Genomic DNA, 15,352 nt, shown 5'->3' on the forward strand with positions numbered 1-15,352 from the left:
CAGGTCTATTAGTCAACTACCTATTGAGATTGGAGTTAAATGAGAGTGTGAATAGGTAGAGGTGGCTGTCACATTTTCTGCAGAACATTAGTGAAATGAGTTGAGATTTTAATATCTTTTGGTGTCAGATCACAAATTAACATTTGCTGAATTAAATGCAGTGTCACTCTCTATTCCATCCTTCACTGCCAATCTTGGCACCTACCTTATAGTCCTTTTGTTCTGGAGACTAAATTGTGCTGCATGTTGAGTGCAGGACTTTAGGACTATAAAACCATAAGGCATAGAAACACGAGAAGGCCATTTGGCCCATGGAGTCAACTCTGCCATTCAATGAGATCATGACTTTCTTTTTGCCATGGTTTATGCAGGATCCAAATTCCCATCTGTACTCTGTAGCACATTTCAATCCTGCCAGAGTAGCAGCCTCAGAGGAGTGAATGGGGCAGTGTTTAGAGGGTGGACAAGTGCCAGTGTGGTTGATGGTGTGGGGTTGGGGGTGGGGGGGGAGGGTGCAGGGGGCGGGGGTGGTGGAGAAAGAAAACTGTGTCACTGCAGAAAACACAGGGGAAGACAAAAGGTGCCATTGTGGATAGTGGTGGGGAGGTGGTAGATTGCCTTCAGGCAAGATGTGGGGGTGGATGGTGCTGTGTGGAAGCGTGATTATTAAGAGATGAATAGGAGGAGGTGAACAAGAAAGTGGGAAACAGCAGCACTAAGCTGAATGGTAGTAATTATTAAAGATTGTTACTTTGAATGTAGGCAGAGCAGTAAAGAACCAGTGTAAACACAATCGCAGTGTACTGAAGATACATCAAAATGCATCAAAAATCAAAATGTTCTGGTGGAGTTTGTGCTGATGAGTACCATCCCCAATCATGGAACATTTCAAAATCTGCCATTGAACACTTGTTCCTGTAATACCAGTGATGGAATATTGTATGTGTTTTTAGATTTATGTGTATATCTAATAGATATGCATTTTTTTATACATACATTATATAGCTTAGATTACGGAAAGCTCATGTAGTGCTGTACTTTCACCAAAATGAGAACTTCTTGTACATTATGTGAGAGATCATTTGATCCATTTTACATAGAAAATAAATGGAATTGTAGAACATCATTACAAAATACAATTGCCTTCCAGCAGTGATTTTTCTCAAGGCCCTTTATTTTATGCTATTTTGCGGTTATGCATTTGTAAAAATTATTTTCACTTTTTAAAAGTTGTCCTCTTTTTTGAGGGGGAGGGGCTTTAAGCTTTACTTTGTTCTAAAAATGTGCCAACCAACTTTCCAGTGATTTATACGTTGATACATTTACCACAATGCTGCAATGTAATCCCATGGGATAATTGGCTTCAGTACGAAAGGTGATCAAGGCCTTAAGTATCTGCAGGACAGACCCTTTGCGTTTCCTTACAATGCTTCAATGATTTTTCTCATTAAAAGCTACCACCAGCAAAAGTAATTAAAAAGTACAACTGACAATGGTGCTCAGTTACACTTGGAATCTGTTTTGTAACTAAATTAAGATGGGATGTTATATTGTTACATTCTTTGGAGAAACTATGCTTTGTTTCTGAATGATCAGGCTGGCTCACATACTTTCTACTTTGTGCACTGTAAGTCATTGGGAACATCAGAAAGTTTACGTCACTGACCTGTGTCTTGCGTATTCTTAAGTCAGCTGAGGATCTGTTCTGACCCTCCTCCTGTTCTATGCTCTGTTCAATACCTGGAGAAATAAAATAGAAATATTGGAGATGCCTGGTGAAGAATGAAGGTCAGCCAAGGACCCAGTAAAAGATTAATACATATTATTAAAATAAAATGTATGGCACACAACATTCAGGGCACAATATACCATGATTACACAACATACATTACCCACTAATCTACAATTCACAAAATTGTACAATTCAGGCCATTTCTTGCATATGCAATTGCAATTACATTAATAATGTAATGTGATCATTCCAAAAAGACAGTGCATTGCAACTGACACCTGAATGGGATTTCACTGTCACAGTTACCTTTCAGTAAAGGGGATTTGGTGGAGTGTTGGGAGGGAACTGTAGGAAATCGGAGCTGAGTAGAAGTTGCATGTTTGGGCAATTCGGCAACAAAGGCATATAGGAGACAAAAGGCTAAATCTGATTTTTTGCTAATTGCGAGTTGCATCAAGTTTTTTGGAGGGCTTCTCACCGTGAGGCCAGACAAGATTTACCAAAGGCATCTCATCACCAACGTACCCATCTCTATAGTGTCTCTCATACCAAACTCCATCTCCTCTTAACACATACTATTCCCGGAACAACTCACCACTTGATGAATATCTGCCAAAAAAATCTGCATCCCTTGTGTCCATGCCATCTTTGATGGCTGTTCTGCACAGTGCAATTTCCCTCCGTAGTAAATTAATAGCACTGTAACGACAAAGCCATATTGCCTACGGCATACAACCAGCATTCTGATATTCCCTCACACATACAATCCCATTCTCTCACACTAGCTAGTTTACCTGTCCTTAGATACATCTCTTCTGAAGACTCTCCCTTAGTCCCTGATATTCTTTTCCCAATGCACAATGGTCACCTACACCTTGTTATTGTGCAAAAGGGAAACATCACATACAGGTAAGCATTCAGATAAGTCCGAACATGAGCTTTTGTTGACAGCCAGCAAAGAGGAACAATAAGCATATGAATCCAAGTTGCAATCTGAGCCCCCCACACTCCCCAACAATGCAAATCAATGCTGGTATCCTGACCCTGTCAATCCAAGATGGTCTGCTGCACCCAGCTCACATCGACTGGAACCAGCTGTCTGCCTTGTAGCACCCAATGCAGCAGAGTTGAATCATCTAAAAGGAGACCTTCCTCCAGCTCAATGTCCTCATCCATCTCCTCGGATAATTCTCCCAGTTCCTCAGCCTCTATCATGTAGCCTCCAATTGTGTAGAATGCAGTCGCCTGGATAGCGTGGTGCACTCTGTCCTGATTAAACTATAGGGCCTCCCAGGCTCTTTTCAGCAGCTCGATTAGAGTGTAGAACAGTACATCACAGGAACAGGCCCTTCAGCGTATCATGTCTGTGCTAACCATGATGCTATTCTAAACTAATCCCATCTTCTTGCACATGGTCCATATCCTTCTAATCTTTGCCTGTTCGCGTGTCTGTCTAAATGTCTCTTAAACTTATTAAATCTGCTTCTACCACCTCCGTTGGCAATGTGTTTCAGGGTACTACTACTACCCTCTGTGTGAAAAAAACTTTCCCCCTCTCACCTTAAACCTATGCCCCTGAGTATTTGCCATTTTCCACCCTGGGAGAGAAACTCCAACTAGCCACTCTCTCATTGCCTCTCATTACACTTCTATAGGTTGTCTCTCAACCTCCGATGGCCTAGCGAAAACAATTCAAGTTTGTCCAACCAATAAATATCAAAATACACCAATCTGAGCAAGCATCCAGCTCCACAATGCAGCCTGGTTCAATCTGTGCCTGTCCATGCACAAAACTGTCCATGCTTCAACCTTTCAATGCCAGTTACCAGTGAGCACTGCAATGCATGTCTGTGCTTCCTAAGTTACGTGCAAGTGGATCAGAGAGGTGCCAGGATGGTCATGAGAGATTAGCAAATGCCAGATGCCAGTGTTTGTGGGTAAGGGATGTGTGCGGCCATGGATCGTGTCCTGAAGTGCTGTTTGGTTCCAAGCATCATGGAGATCCTTCCAAGTGAGCAGTGAGCAAAAATGGCAAGGTACATGCTCTGGTTTCCATCTTGACATTTCTTGACATCTGGCTTCCTTGGCAAGATGAAATGTTGAAAAAAACGAGCTGAATTGGGCCTTTAATGAAGTATTTAACAAGCAATAATTCTGCTCAATTGGCAAGTCACTGCTGCCTAGTGAAAAACTTGCTTCATCACTTGGCAATAGCTTCAAAGATAGCCTAAGATGCTACCACTGCTGAGATAGACCATGTCAGATTTCTCACCATGGCTCACGTTGCTCAGACCCATACAAAATTCCACCCCAAGTGATCATCATTCTGCTGGCCACTGTTGGTATAAAGACAAGTTATGTGTACTGAGGTTGTGATCTGCAGGGTCGATGATCACAGAATGGAATCATCAGCAAGAGATGATGGGGTCACAATGAAGGAGAAGCAGAGTCCTGAGTTAACGGAAAGACTCATCTTTGCAACTTGAACGCAGCTTTGGTGAATGGGTGTCTGATTCAGAAGTGCAAACTGCTGGACTCTGCCGAAGGCTCTGAAGATGTCCAAGGTAATATATCACCACTGTGTCCGAGGATAGTGTGCCAGAGGCAAAGAGTACATGCAGCAAGATCAGCAACAGAGCAGCCATGCTGAAAATCATACAGGGATCGAGAGTTTGAGGTTATGAATGCCTCATGACTTTTGTAGTTTCAAATCACACCCAGTACAAAAGAGCTCTGTTGTAAAATTGAGACCAACTTACAGCTTCAGAACAAACACCAACAGGATTCATTAATGTTATGAAGCTGCAAATAATCAATGGATTGAACACACCTTTAATAAACCTTTTCAAACCCCCATTTGATCCTTGTCTTTTCCAGAATAATGATTTCAAAATCCTTCTCCTCATCTTCACCTCATTTTCTGAAGAAGGGTCCAGACCCGAAACATCAGCTTTCCTGCTCCTCTGATGCTGTCTGGCCTGCTGTGTTCATCCAGCTCTACACCTTGATATCTCCTTCTCCTCATCTTATGCTTTATTATCGTGCCACTTTTGTAATCTAACTTTTTGACATTATACATGCTTATTTACACCATTCATAATAAAGATTCTGGGCATCTCCTTTCATGCTATTGCAGAAAATACGGAGGCATGGGATTGAGGGTGATTTAGTGGTTTGGATCAGAAATTGGCTAGCTGTAAGAAGACAGAGGGTGGTGGTTGATGGGAAATGTTCATCCTGGAGTTCAGTTACTAGTGGTGTACCTCAAGGATCTGTTTTGGGGCCACTGCTGTTTGTCATTTTTATAAATGACCTGGATGAGGGCGTAGAAGGATGGGTTAGTAAATTTGCGGATGACACCAAAGTCGGTGGAGTTGTGGATAGTGCAGAAGGATGTTGTAGGTTACAGAGGGACATAGATAAGCTGCAGAGCTGGGCTGAGAGGTGGCAAATGGAGTTTAATGCGGAAAAGTGTGAGGTGATTCACTTTGGAAGGAGTAACAGGAATACAGAGTACTGGGCTAATGGTAAGATTCTTGGTAGTGTGGATGAGCAGAAAGATCTCGGTGTCCATGTGCATAGATCACTGAAAGTTGCCACCCAGGTTGATAGCGTTCTAAGAAGGCGTACAGCATGTTAGGTTTTATTGGTAGAGGGATTGAGTTTCGGAGCCATGAGGTCATGTTGCAGCTGTACAAAACTCTGGTGCGGCCGCACTTGGAGTATTGTGTACAGTTCTGGTCACCGCATTATAGGAAGGATGTGGAAGCATTGGAAAGGGTGCAGAGGAGATTTACCAGGATGTTGCCTGGTATGGAGGGAAGGTCTTATGAGGAAAGGCTGAGGGTTTTGAGGCTGTTTTCGTTAGAGAGAATAAGGATAAGAGGTGACTTGATAGAGACATACAAGATGATCAGAGGATTAGATAGGGTGGACAGTGGGAGCCTTTTTCCTCGGATGGTGATGGCTAGCACGAGGGGACATAGCTTTTAATTGAGGGGTGATAGATATAGGACAGATGTCAGAGGTAGGTTCTTTACTCAGAGAGTAGTAAGGGCGTGGAATGCCCTGCCTGCAAAAATAGTAGACTCGCCCACTTTAAGGGCATTTAAATGGTCATTGGATAAACATATGGATGATAATGGAATAGTTTAGGTTAGATGGGCTTCAGATAGGTTTCACAGGTCGGCGCAACATCGAGGGCCGAAGGGCCTGTACTGCGCTGTAATGTTCTATGTTCTATGTTCTATGTTCTATGCTACTCTCAGTTTCCATTTTGCTGGCAGAACCATTTGTTTTATCAGAAAAATTATCTGGCTAAGCATATTGTGATTTGTTGGTCATTGAGCTGTTATGAAACCTGGATATATGATTTGGTTTCTTGAAAGATGTATACACCATGATTACCAAGGCCATTGTACTTGGAGAGAAAGCATCTGCCTGCGACTGTAGCGTCCCGCATGCAAAAACTATTTAATGAGTGAATTGCATCAGACAAAGTACAAACTTTTGGATTCTTGAGGGCATACTCACATGTTCCTTTCCATCTGGTAGAGAAACTAAAGGTTTGTAAGTAATTTAAATGACCACTTTCAGATTAATAATATATTTTGAAAATCTCTTGCAAGCCCATGTAACTGGGAGAGCTTTCTTCTTAATCGCAGCATGGCATGTTACTGTATCAGATAATGCTCTTGATGCATTATAGACTGGTTTGAAACACCCATCTGCTCCTGGAAGTGAACTGCTGCTCAACCTGTAGCTGAAGCATCGGCTGTTATTATCATTGGATATGATGGATTATGTTCTGCTAAGGTATGTATAAAAGGTCAACATTTCTTTAATCTTCTGTAAAGCATTATCTTAATGAGGAATCCAACACCATACTTGTGTCTTCCATCGAATCCCTACAGTGTGGAAACAGGCCTTCGGCCCAACAAGTCTACACGGACTCAGACATCCCAACCATCCCCTAATCTACACATCCCTGAACGCTATGGACAATTTAGCATGGCCAATCCACCTAACCTGCATATCTTTGGACTGTGGGAGGAAACCGGAGCATCCGGAGGAAACCCACACAGACACGGGGATAATGTGCAAACTCCACACAGACAGTTGCCTGAGGGTGGAATCAAACCCGGCTCCCTGGTGCTGTGAGGCAGCAGTGCTAACCACTGAGCCTCCATGCTGCCTTCATGAGCAAGTGGCTCAATGACTCTGTAGAGATTATTAGGTTAGGCATAAATTTTGCCAACTAATTCACCATACCCAAGAAGCTTTGAAAATCCAAGTCTGATTTTAGAGATGGGAATTCTGAGATTGCTTTAGTTTTTTGAGGAGTCCCCCAATATGCCTTCACAATCGACAAAGCTTTTTGGTAAACAATTCAATACTGCAGTCACACTCTAACGTTGCTCTTCAACTGTTTCCTGATGGATCATAAGTCACATGCATGTATGTGACCTATGACTCTGCAAAGACCTCGCAAAATGTTGGATGCCATTAGTTGGAAAACCTCAGGGGCAAATGCAATTCAACATAGTAATGTGTCAAAATCAAATCTTCCAAACAGAATTAAATCTGTTAGTATGTGTTTTCAAACTTTCGTGTCGTCTGCCTGACGGAAGAGGGTGGAAGATGGCATAACCGGGGTAGAAGTGGTCTTTGATTACGTTGGCTGCTTTCCCGAGGCTGTGGAAAGTGTAGATGGAGTCAATGGAAGGAAGGCTGGTTTTTATGAGGGACTGAACTGCATTCACAACTCTTTGTAATTTCTTGAGGTCTTGGGCAGAGCGGTTGCCATAGCATGCTGTGATGCATCTGAATAGGATGCTTTTTATCTATGAAAATTGTTAAGAGTCATTGTGGACATGCCAAATGTCCTTAGCCTCCTGAGGAAGTAGAGGTGTTGATGTGCTTTCTTGACTGTAGCATCAACATGGATGGACCAGGATAGATTGCTGGTCATATTTACTCCGAGGAACTTCAATCTCTCGACCACCTCAACCTCAATACCATTGACACAGACAGGGGTATGTCCTCCATTCCACTTCCTGAAGTCCATGGCCAGCTCCTTCATTTTGCTGATATTCGGGGAGAGTTTGGTGACTTTACACGATGCCACTGAGCTCTCTATCACCTTCCTGTACTCTGGTTCGTTGCTTGAGATCCAGCCCACCATGGTGATGTCATCATCAAATTTGTAAATGGAATAGAATCTGCTACTTATATCCTATTTAATGTTAACTCATCTCTTGGATAGTTTAACTAGACCCTATCAACACCAGAAACAGGGTGGATTTCTCTCACCATTGTCATGTTGACTCATGTAAGGTCAACACAAATATGAATAGTATCATTATGCTTGCTTACAGTAGCCATGTCTGAACTCTGCTTTGTTAGTTTCATGATGGGGAAATGATCCCATTTGTGTCATCTCAGCAAATTAGTTTTCAATGTATTTTATTAAGAGATCTTCCTAAGTGTATGGCGGCATAAGGGTTAGCATCTTTCTTCAGTCTAATGATTTTTATTTTATTTTTAACATTCCTAACCCTTTGAATGAATTGGGATATTCCTTTCAGAAGAACTTTATAGCTTCTGTTGCTTAAACTTTTCTACCTTTTGATTGTGATTGAGGTCAATACATACCCTTCTACTCAGAAGGAAGAACTCCGGTTTGTGAAGTACACAAAGGTTTTTGAGCATTTGGTATCCCCAATGTTGGACAGTTGTTCATAGCATTCGCTTACATTAAGTGGAATTCATCCAGGATCTGATCATATTGTGACAACATGCCTCCATGTCTAACTTGATATTCATGACATAATGCCAGCATGTCAAATGTTTAGTTTGAGCTACTAATTTCTATTGGAGACTGTTACACCTCATACATAGGTGCTTTTTTAACCTTTTGCTTTTTTGTGGCTACATTAGGGGGAGACAATGGCCTAGTGGTATTATCGCTGGACTGTTAATCCAGAGACCCAGATAACTTTCTGGGGACCCGGGTTCGAATCCCACCATGACAGGTAGTGGAACTTGAATTCAATAAAAATATCTGGAATTAAGAATCTGATGATGACCATGAATCCATTGTTGATTGTCAGAAAATCCCATCTGGTTCACGAATGTCCTTTAGGGAAGAAAACTGCCATCCTTACCTGGTCTGGCCTACGTGTGACTCCAGACCCACAGCAATGTGCTTGACACTTAACTGCCCTCTGGGCTATTAGGGAGGGGCAATGAATGCTGCCTAGCCAGTGATGCCCTCATCCAGTGAATGAATAAAGGAAAAAAAAAATGCCACAACTGTTTTTCAACAAAAGCATTCAGATTTAAAGCTAGGAATATTTGTGCCTTTGAAGCCTCTTTGCTCCATGGCTTTGGCAAGGACTTTTATTGTCTGGTGTTTGTCTCTGTATTGGCTAATGTGGTGCATCCTTTGTGATTTTTCCATTCACAAACTAATAGGTTCTGTGCCAAATTTTATAACCTCCTCTTAGAGTTGTTCCCACAACTTTGCTTCACTCACCATCTAAATGACATTGGACTGTAATAAATCTGTCAAAAGCTCATCACTAGTGCCTCCAATATTCTGGTCTCTTGTAAATTCTGACCTTCTTACCATAGTTACATCTCTCCTCTAGATAAAGAAATCATCAATGAAATTAAACATTAATTCATCTGGTTGTTGCGCTCTTTCATTAAATCACTCCCATTGAAGAATTCTGTTGGTTCTGAAGTTGAAATAATTGTCTAAATTGCTTTCCCTAGTTACCAAATTTGTACGAGCTCTGAAGAGGTGTCACTAGACTCCAAATTTAGCTCCGCTTTATCTCCATAGATGCTGCCAGACCTGCTGAGTTTTTCCAGCACTTTTTACATTTGTTTCTGATTTCCAGCATTTGCAGTTCTCTAGTTTTTTTTTGAATGACCAAGTTTGTGCTCTATTTGGTCCTTTTCTGAAATTAAATCTTCCTGGCAACACTACTTCTGATGTTTCCTAATGTGATTAAGTATTTTATCTTTTTGGAAGATTTTTATTCTGCATCAAAAGCAGTTCTCCCATGCTTTGCTGCTGTACTGAAGGTTCTCTTGTGCTTTGTGACTGCAATGAAAGTTTTCCCAAATTTCACAAATTTTGCAGTGGCTGTAATGGAGGTCCTGTCTGCTGAAAAAAAGTGTTTTTCCAGTATAATGTACTTCTTTAAATTGATGAGTGTTTATTAGCTTAAAATGGCTCGGTTAACAATTTCCTCAGCCCCTTGCTCCAGGAATAAGCAAGGTACTCTCATGACCCTGTAAGTTTTGTTTAACCAGTCATGGCTTGTGCTATGTGCACATAGTAAAGCCCGATTGGAGCCACAAACACTTTGTAAATTACTGTCCTTGCTGCGTTGTTTAAGGTTTCTTCTTTTGTAGGAGGTATATTTTGTTTTAATTCACAGAATCCTCAATAAATGTCGGCTCACCGGCTCACCTCAGACACAGAACCACTTTCATAGATCACTGCCATGTGTTGTAGCCTTTTCCTCTGCCTTGGACCTGCGGACTTCTGCTCCTGTATGTCTTCTGACGGATCTGAATTACTTTCTATGTAAACCTCAAGATTTTTCTCTGTTGAGTGTTGTGGGGTTCACTGTCATTAGCTATCAGCAGTATCAGTTTGCTTTGAAGTTCTCTGAGAAATAAATCCGTGAAGGCCAGTCACCAAGTCACCCTTTACTTACACATGCATAGTACCTGACACTGGTCCAGCTTGCTTAGAGCCGGGTCCTAGGATTAGCAGATCCCCTGATATTCCTGGTTATATCTGTCAGCCAGGAATCCCTGATTGGACCAAAATAACAGCTCCAATGAGGGAAATCATATTCTATGAGGTCTACCTGGCTGACCTCATTCCAATCACTACACTCAGAATCACCAACATTTTTTTTCCTGATTTTTCTAAAGGCTGACCCCTCTTAGTTGGCACAATTTTGAAATAGTGCTGGTCACCATTGCTCACCACATTGTGACAGCCAAACCAACTCTTCAGAACCCATCACTGATCGCCATGTAGTGTGTATGGGTTCTTTTGATCCTAATGTGACGTGGTAAGAATGAGCTTATCCACTTTTCCGGTCTGACTAGAAGAGATCTTTTGAGTAAACAAAAGGAATTTTATTGCATTAGTGCAGCTATTTGCAGGGAACATATATTACTACAAAGACTGTCAGGAGCATATTAACTTCAGGTTTGTCTGCTAGAAGCTCTTTCTTACTCTGACCAAGTGGTCTCAGTAGGTGCTGTTTATTGCACTCAATTAAGAACTAACCTTTTCAGATCTATACACAACTATTATCAACCCACTGGATCACATCATGTACACTCCTTCCATAACTGTAAATATTGCTGGAGTGGAACTCAAACCCATATCTGCTGGCTCAGAATCAGGAGCATTAATTAAAGAGCTGAAGACCTCATTGGTTTCACTAGGTGGTCCTTTTAAGACTGCTCCACAGTTCTGCATGTCGACAATGTAATGGGCAAATTGACTGTACATGGCTGGTTGTTGGCTGAATGATATTTTCCAAAATGCTATGGCTAAACACATGCAAATCTTAAGAGTAACATTGCTAGCAGGTACTTTTACTTAAATAGATAATAATGTAAAGGTTATTATAAGGATGCCTCAGGATGCTTTATTACCTGACACAGCACATGAAGGGAAGTCTTGGGATGTTTTATTACACTAAAGGAGCTATATAAAAGAATGGCTGAGTTGGCAAGATACAATTGACTGATAATGACACACGCCTGAAGTCAGTAGCCATTGGCTCTGGTAGCAGATTAAAAACCCTGGGATTAAGATTTTAAAAAAGTGCTCTGTTATAAAATTAATGCTTATCTGGAATGAAATAGTTAATCTGAAGTTTAACCACAACTTAACTTGGTACCTCAATCTGTTAATTATTAACCATTTGATAATACCATGTAATGGGTTTCTGAAAGAAATGCATTTTAGACAATTAAACTATGCAACGGCAGACTAATTCAAACGCATCAAATTTTGACAAGTCTTTTAAATGAACAAATTGTTATGTAACTTCATATTGTAATGGTAATTTAATTCAACAGGATTTTAAATGTCTGCCTTACTTGACTACAAATAGCCTTCCTGCTCCTACTTGATATTCCAACACAGGGATGACACTAAGGTTTTGTATTGTGGAGAGAAACAGAGTTAACTTGTCGGGTTGATGACTTTTTATTAGATGTTCTGATGAAAGATCTTTGATCCAAACTGTAAACTCGATATCTCTTCACAGCTACTGCCTGACTAACTGAGCGTTTCTAGCTTTTGCTGTTCTTATGTCAGATTTCCAGCATCTGCAGTATTTTATTTTTGTGGTGATGCTGCACTGTAATCTCACTAAAACTGGTGAAATCTGAATTCTGCTATTGGCATTTACTCTCTGACCCGTTATTGGGGAGGGAGGAAAAGATTGATTCCTCAAACCATTGAAAGCACTTCAAGGCATCCAACCAGAACTTAATCAGTTAAATACAAAATGTCAAGTTGCCATAGTCCTACTGGACTATATGACCTCTCTCTCATTAGAGAGAGGTGACTGCTGGTGATTAAGCTGAGGGTCACAACACCTCAGGTGAGGGGAGAGATTGGGAAGGATTTCATCAGTTACAGTAAATAAAACGTCAGAGATCTTTACAGTCCTTGATGTCCACAGTTTAAACTAAAGCTTCCTGAACTGAGGGGGCCAAAAACTCCAAGGGAACAATGGCTGCTGTGTAGCTCAGACAGGTTACTGTCAAGTGCTCACATTTTATCTTCTGGAGGGTGTGGCTTAATCAACAGTTCACGGTGACCTGACCTATTGCATTAATAGTTAGGTGTCCATTCTGCCTACCTTTTCATCAGGTGCCCCACAATGGTGATGGGAGAAGGGTGAAGGTGGGGGTGAAGGATGGAGGGGATGGGGTGGGTGGGGTTCACACTCACTTCCTTGAAGCCCTGCTGCCCCCATCACAACCTCCTCAACAATTGAAGGTTCCTCCTTCACAGCCCTACCACCAAGAATGGTACCACGCATAGGTTATGTGACAAGCTTAATGTTCAGAAGCGTTTTTTGTTCAATTCACTCGTGAGACGTGAGCGTTGCTGGCTGGCCAGCATCTATTGCCTTCTTGAACCGTGGATGTCCGTGTGCTGTAGGTAGACACATAATGCTCTTAGGAAGAGAATTCCAGGTTTTGACCCAGAATCATGTCAGTACAGCCGATATATTTCCAAGTCAGGATGGTGAGTGGCTTGGAGGGGGACTTGCAAGTGGTAATGTTCCAATGTACTTGCTGCCTTTGTCCTTCTAGATGGAAGTGGCTGTGGGTTTAGAAGGTGCTGTCTAAGGATCTTTGATGAAGTTTTATCTTGCAGATAGTACACACCGTTGCTATTGAGCATCGTTGGTGGAGGGTGTGGATACTTGTAGATGTGGTGCCAATCAAGTGGGCTGCTTTTTCCTGGATGGTGTCAAGCTTCTTCAGTATTGTTGGAACTACATCCATCGAAGGCAATTGGGAGTATTCCACCACACCTCTGACTTGTGCCTTGTAGATGATGTTGGGGAGTCAGGAGGTGAGTTTCCCCTTACAGCAAATCAAACTATTGTGGGTGGGTGGGGGGAAGTTAATGAAGGTAATAAAAATTATGGAGGACTTATACAAGTTGTTTGCACTGGCAGGAGAGTCAGTAATCACAGAACAAAGTAAGTGGGAAAAAGAAACAGCAGAAAGATATGCTAAAATTTTTGTTCTTCTGAGTTTTTATCACCTCAAATACATTGCCTCAGTGGGGAAGTGGAAATAGATTCAAAAGTAACTTTTGAGAGGGAATTTGATATATATTTGGATGGCTGTAGGGCCAAACAACATCAGGAGAGTAAAATAACTGGTAGATAATTCACAGAATTGGCACAATCACAATATGTGACAGTGCCCCACACTTTGGCAAAAGGTTCTTTAATGAAGTTGAAAGGGAAGGAAAACAAGACACAGGTTTCAGCAGTGACAAATACAGGGGGGTTAATGAAGCGGAATCTGAAGTGCTGAATCATGAATAATTTAATCACACTGGATGCTGGATTCTGTTAGTTCCATTTACTTACTCTTTAACTTGGAGCGAACTTTATTTGCTGTCTTCTTAATATCTGTCATCAGTTCTTCCAATTCCTCCTTTGTTTCTGTAAAGGAAGAGAATATTAACCATGAGTGCATAACAATGCTGGACAATACAGTGAGTCCTTATTAATTCAAATCTTCCAAAGCATAGACTTAACAGGAAGAATGATGAATTGCTAGAATGGAAAGAAGCCAATTCATCTCTTTGATGTTCCTTCAAACACAGTTGAGTATAATCTTTATATGTGAATTAGCAAATTGTCCTTTCCTAACAGATAGCATAAAGACCACAGTCAAAAATTGGAGTGATGGAGGTAGCTCAATAAAAGTCACTAATCATAGCATCGGCCAACCCAAACATAAATACCACAACCCAGATATTTAAAAGAAATTTGCCAGTTCAGACCACAATTTAATCTCAAGATGTCAACAGATTCTAGCCTGTATTTGATTCAGATATCTTAAGCTGTATTGGGCTCTGGTACATTAACAGTTGAAGTATTGTTTCCAGTTTTGTCCCCCTTAGAAAGTGACGGAAATCAAAGTGTTAGAGAAGTGTCAACACCAATTAACACCAAATCCTGCATGAATGAGGATTCAGGTACAGGGCAGGGAGTCTTGTTGGAGCTGCACTATTGATGGACAATGGAATATGAAGAATAAAAAAGAAGAAACGGAAGGAATCACCTCAATCTTAGTGAAGTCCATACTCTCTGTGCACTCATTGGAGGCAAGGGTCAAGCAACCAGTAATTAGTAATGGAAGAAAAAGAAGCCGTGGGCTCTTGATGTTTACTTGATTGCCAAAAGGAAGAGGTTCCCAAACTGCAGATCATGACCCTCATTTGTGCTGCAGGCCAATCAACTGGGGTCATGAGCTCCAAGGCAGCATTGGTGAATAGTGGGCAGAGTGTTTTGGCATGCAAACTCTTTTTGTTCCAACTAGTTCAATAAGTGAACAGTTTTCCATTGTCCAGAAAAACCATTCTTTCAGTGGCACTCCAGTTCTGTGCTCTGATTGGCTAACTGGAAAATTCCATGGATGTGCTGATAATGGAAGAGGTATTCTGATTGCAAACTGTGGCAAATAGGGTGTAATTCCTGTGCTATCGAGGCTTGAGAACCACGTGCATACGTCATTGTTAACTCCAAGGCTCTATCAGAGCTTTCAAAAGAGTTGTAGGCTAAGTCATTGGCATCTATCCCCTGTATCCAATCTCCATTGTCTGCTCAAACACTTTCATCCACCAAACACCAGAACTCCCCTCACCCTGACCCTTCCACCACATGCCCCAATCTGAATGGGGCTGCACTATATTTCAAACATTAAAATGGGGTCACAAAAAGGTTAGGAAGCATTGTTTCTGAGTGTCAAAGCAATTTTTCTGAATTGACCACAGGATTTTTGTCTCTCCCAAGAGTTGGTACCAGTGGAAGA

General features: G+C 41.4%; 1 protein-coding gene across 1 annotated transcript in view; it reads right to left on the minus strand.

The window, feature by feature from the left end:
• Positions 1–15,352, minus strand: part of LOC109918843 (syntaxin-1A-like) — a 210,380-nt gene that overhangs the window by 86,562 nt on the left and 108,466 nt on the right. The window contains exons 4-5 of the mRNA XM_048612526.1: positions 13,903–13,977; positions 1,667–1,740 (exon numbers count right to left, since the gene is read on the minus strand). Of these exons, the coding sequence (XP_048468483.1) occupies positions 1,667–1,740; positions 13,903–13,977 (149 nt within the window). The remainder of the gene's footprint in view (positions 1–1,666; positions 1,741–13,902; positions 13,978–15,352) is intronic.

The sequence above is a fragment of the Rhincodon typus genome, chromosome 26 (genome assembly GCF_021869965.1).
Source record: "Rhincodon typus isolate 14 chromosome 26, sRhiTyp1.1, whole genome shotgun sequence".
Classification (NCBI taxonomy): Eukaryota; Metazoa; Chordata; class Chondrichthyes; order Orectolobiformes; family Rhincodontidae; genus Rhincodon; species Rhincodon typus.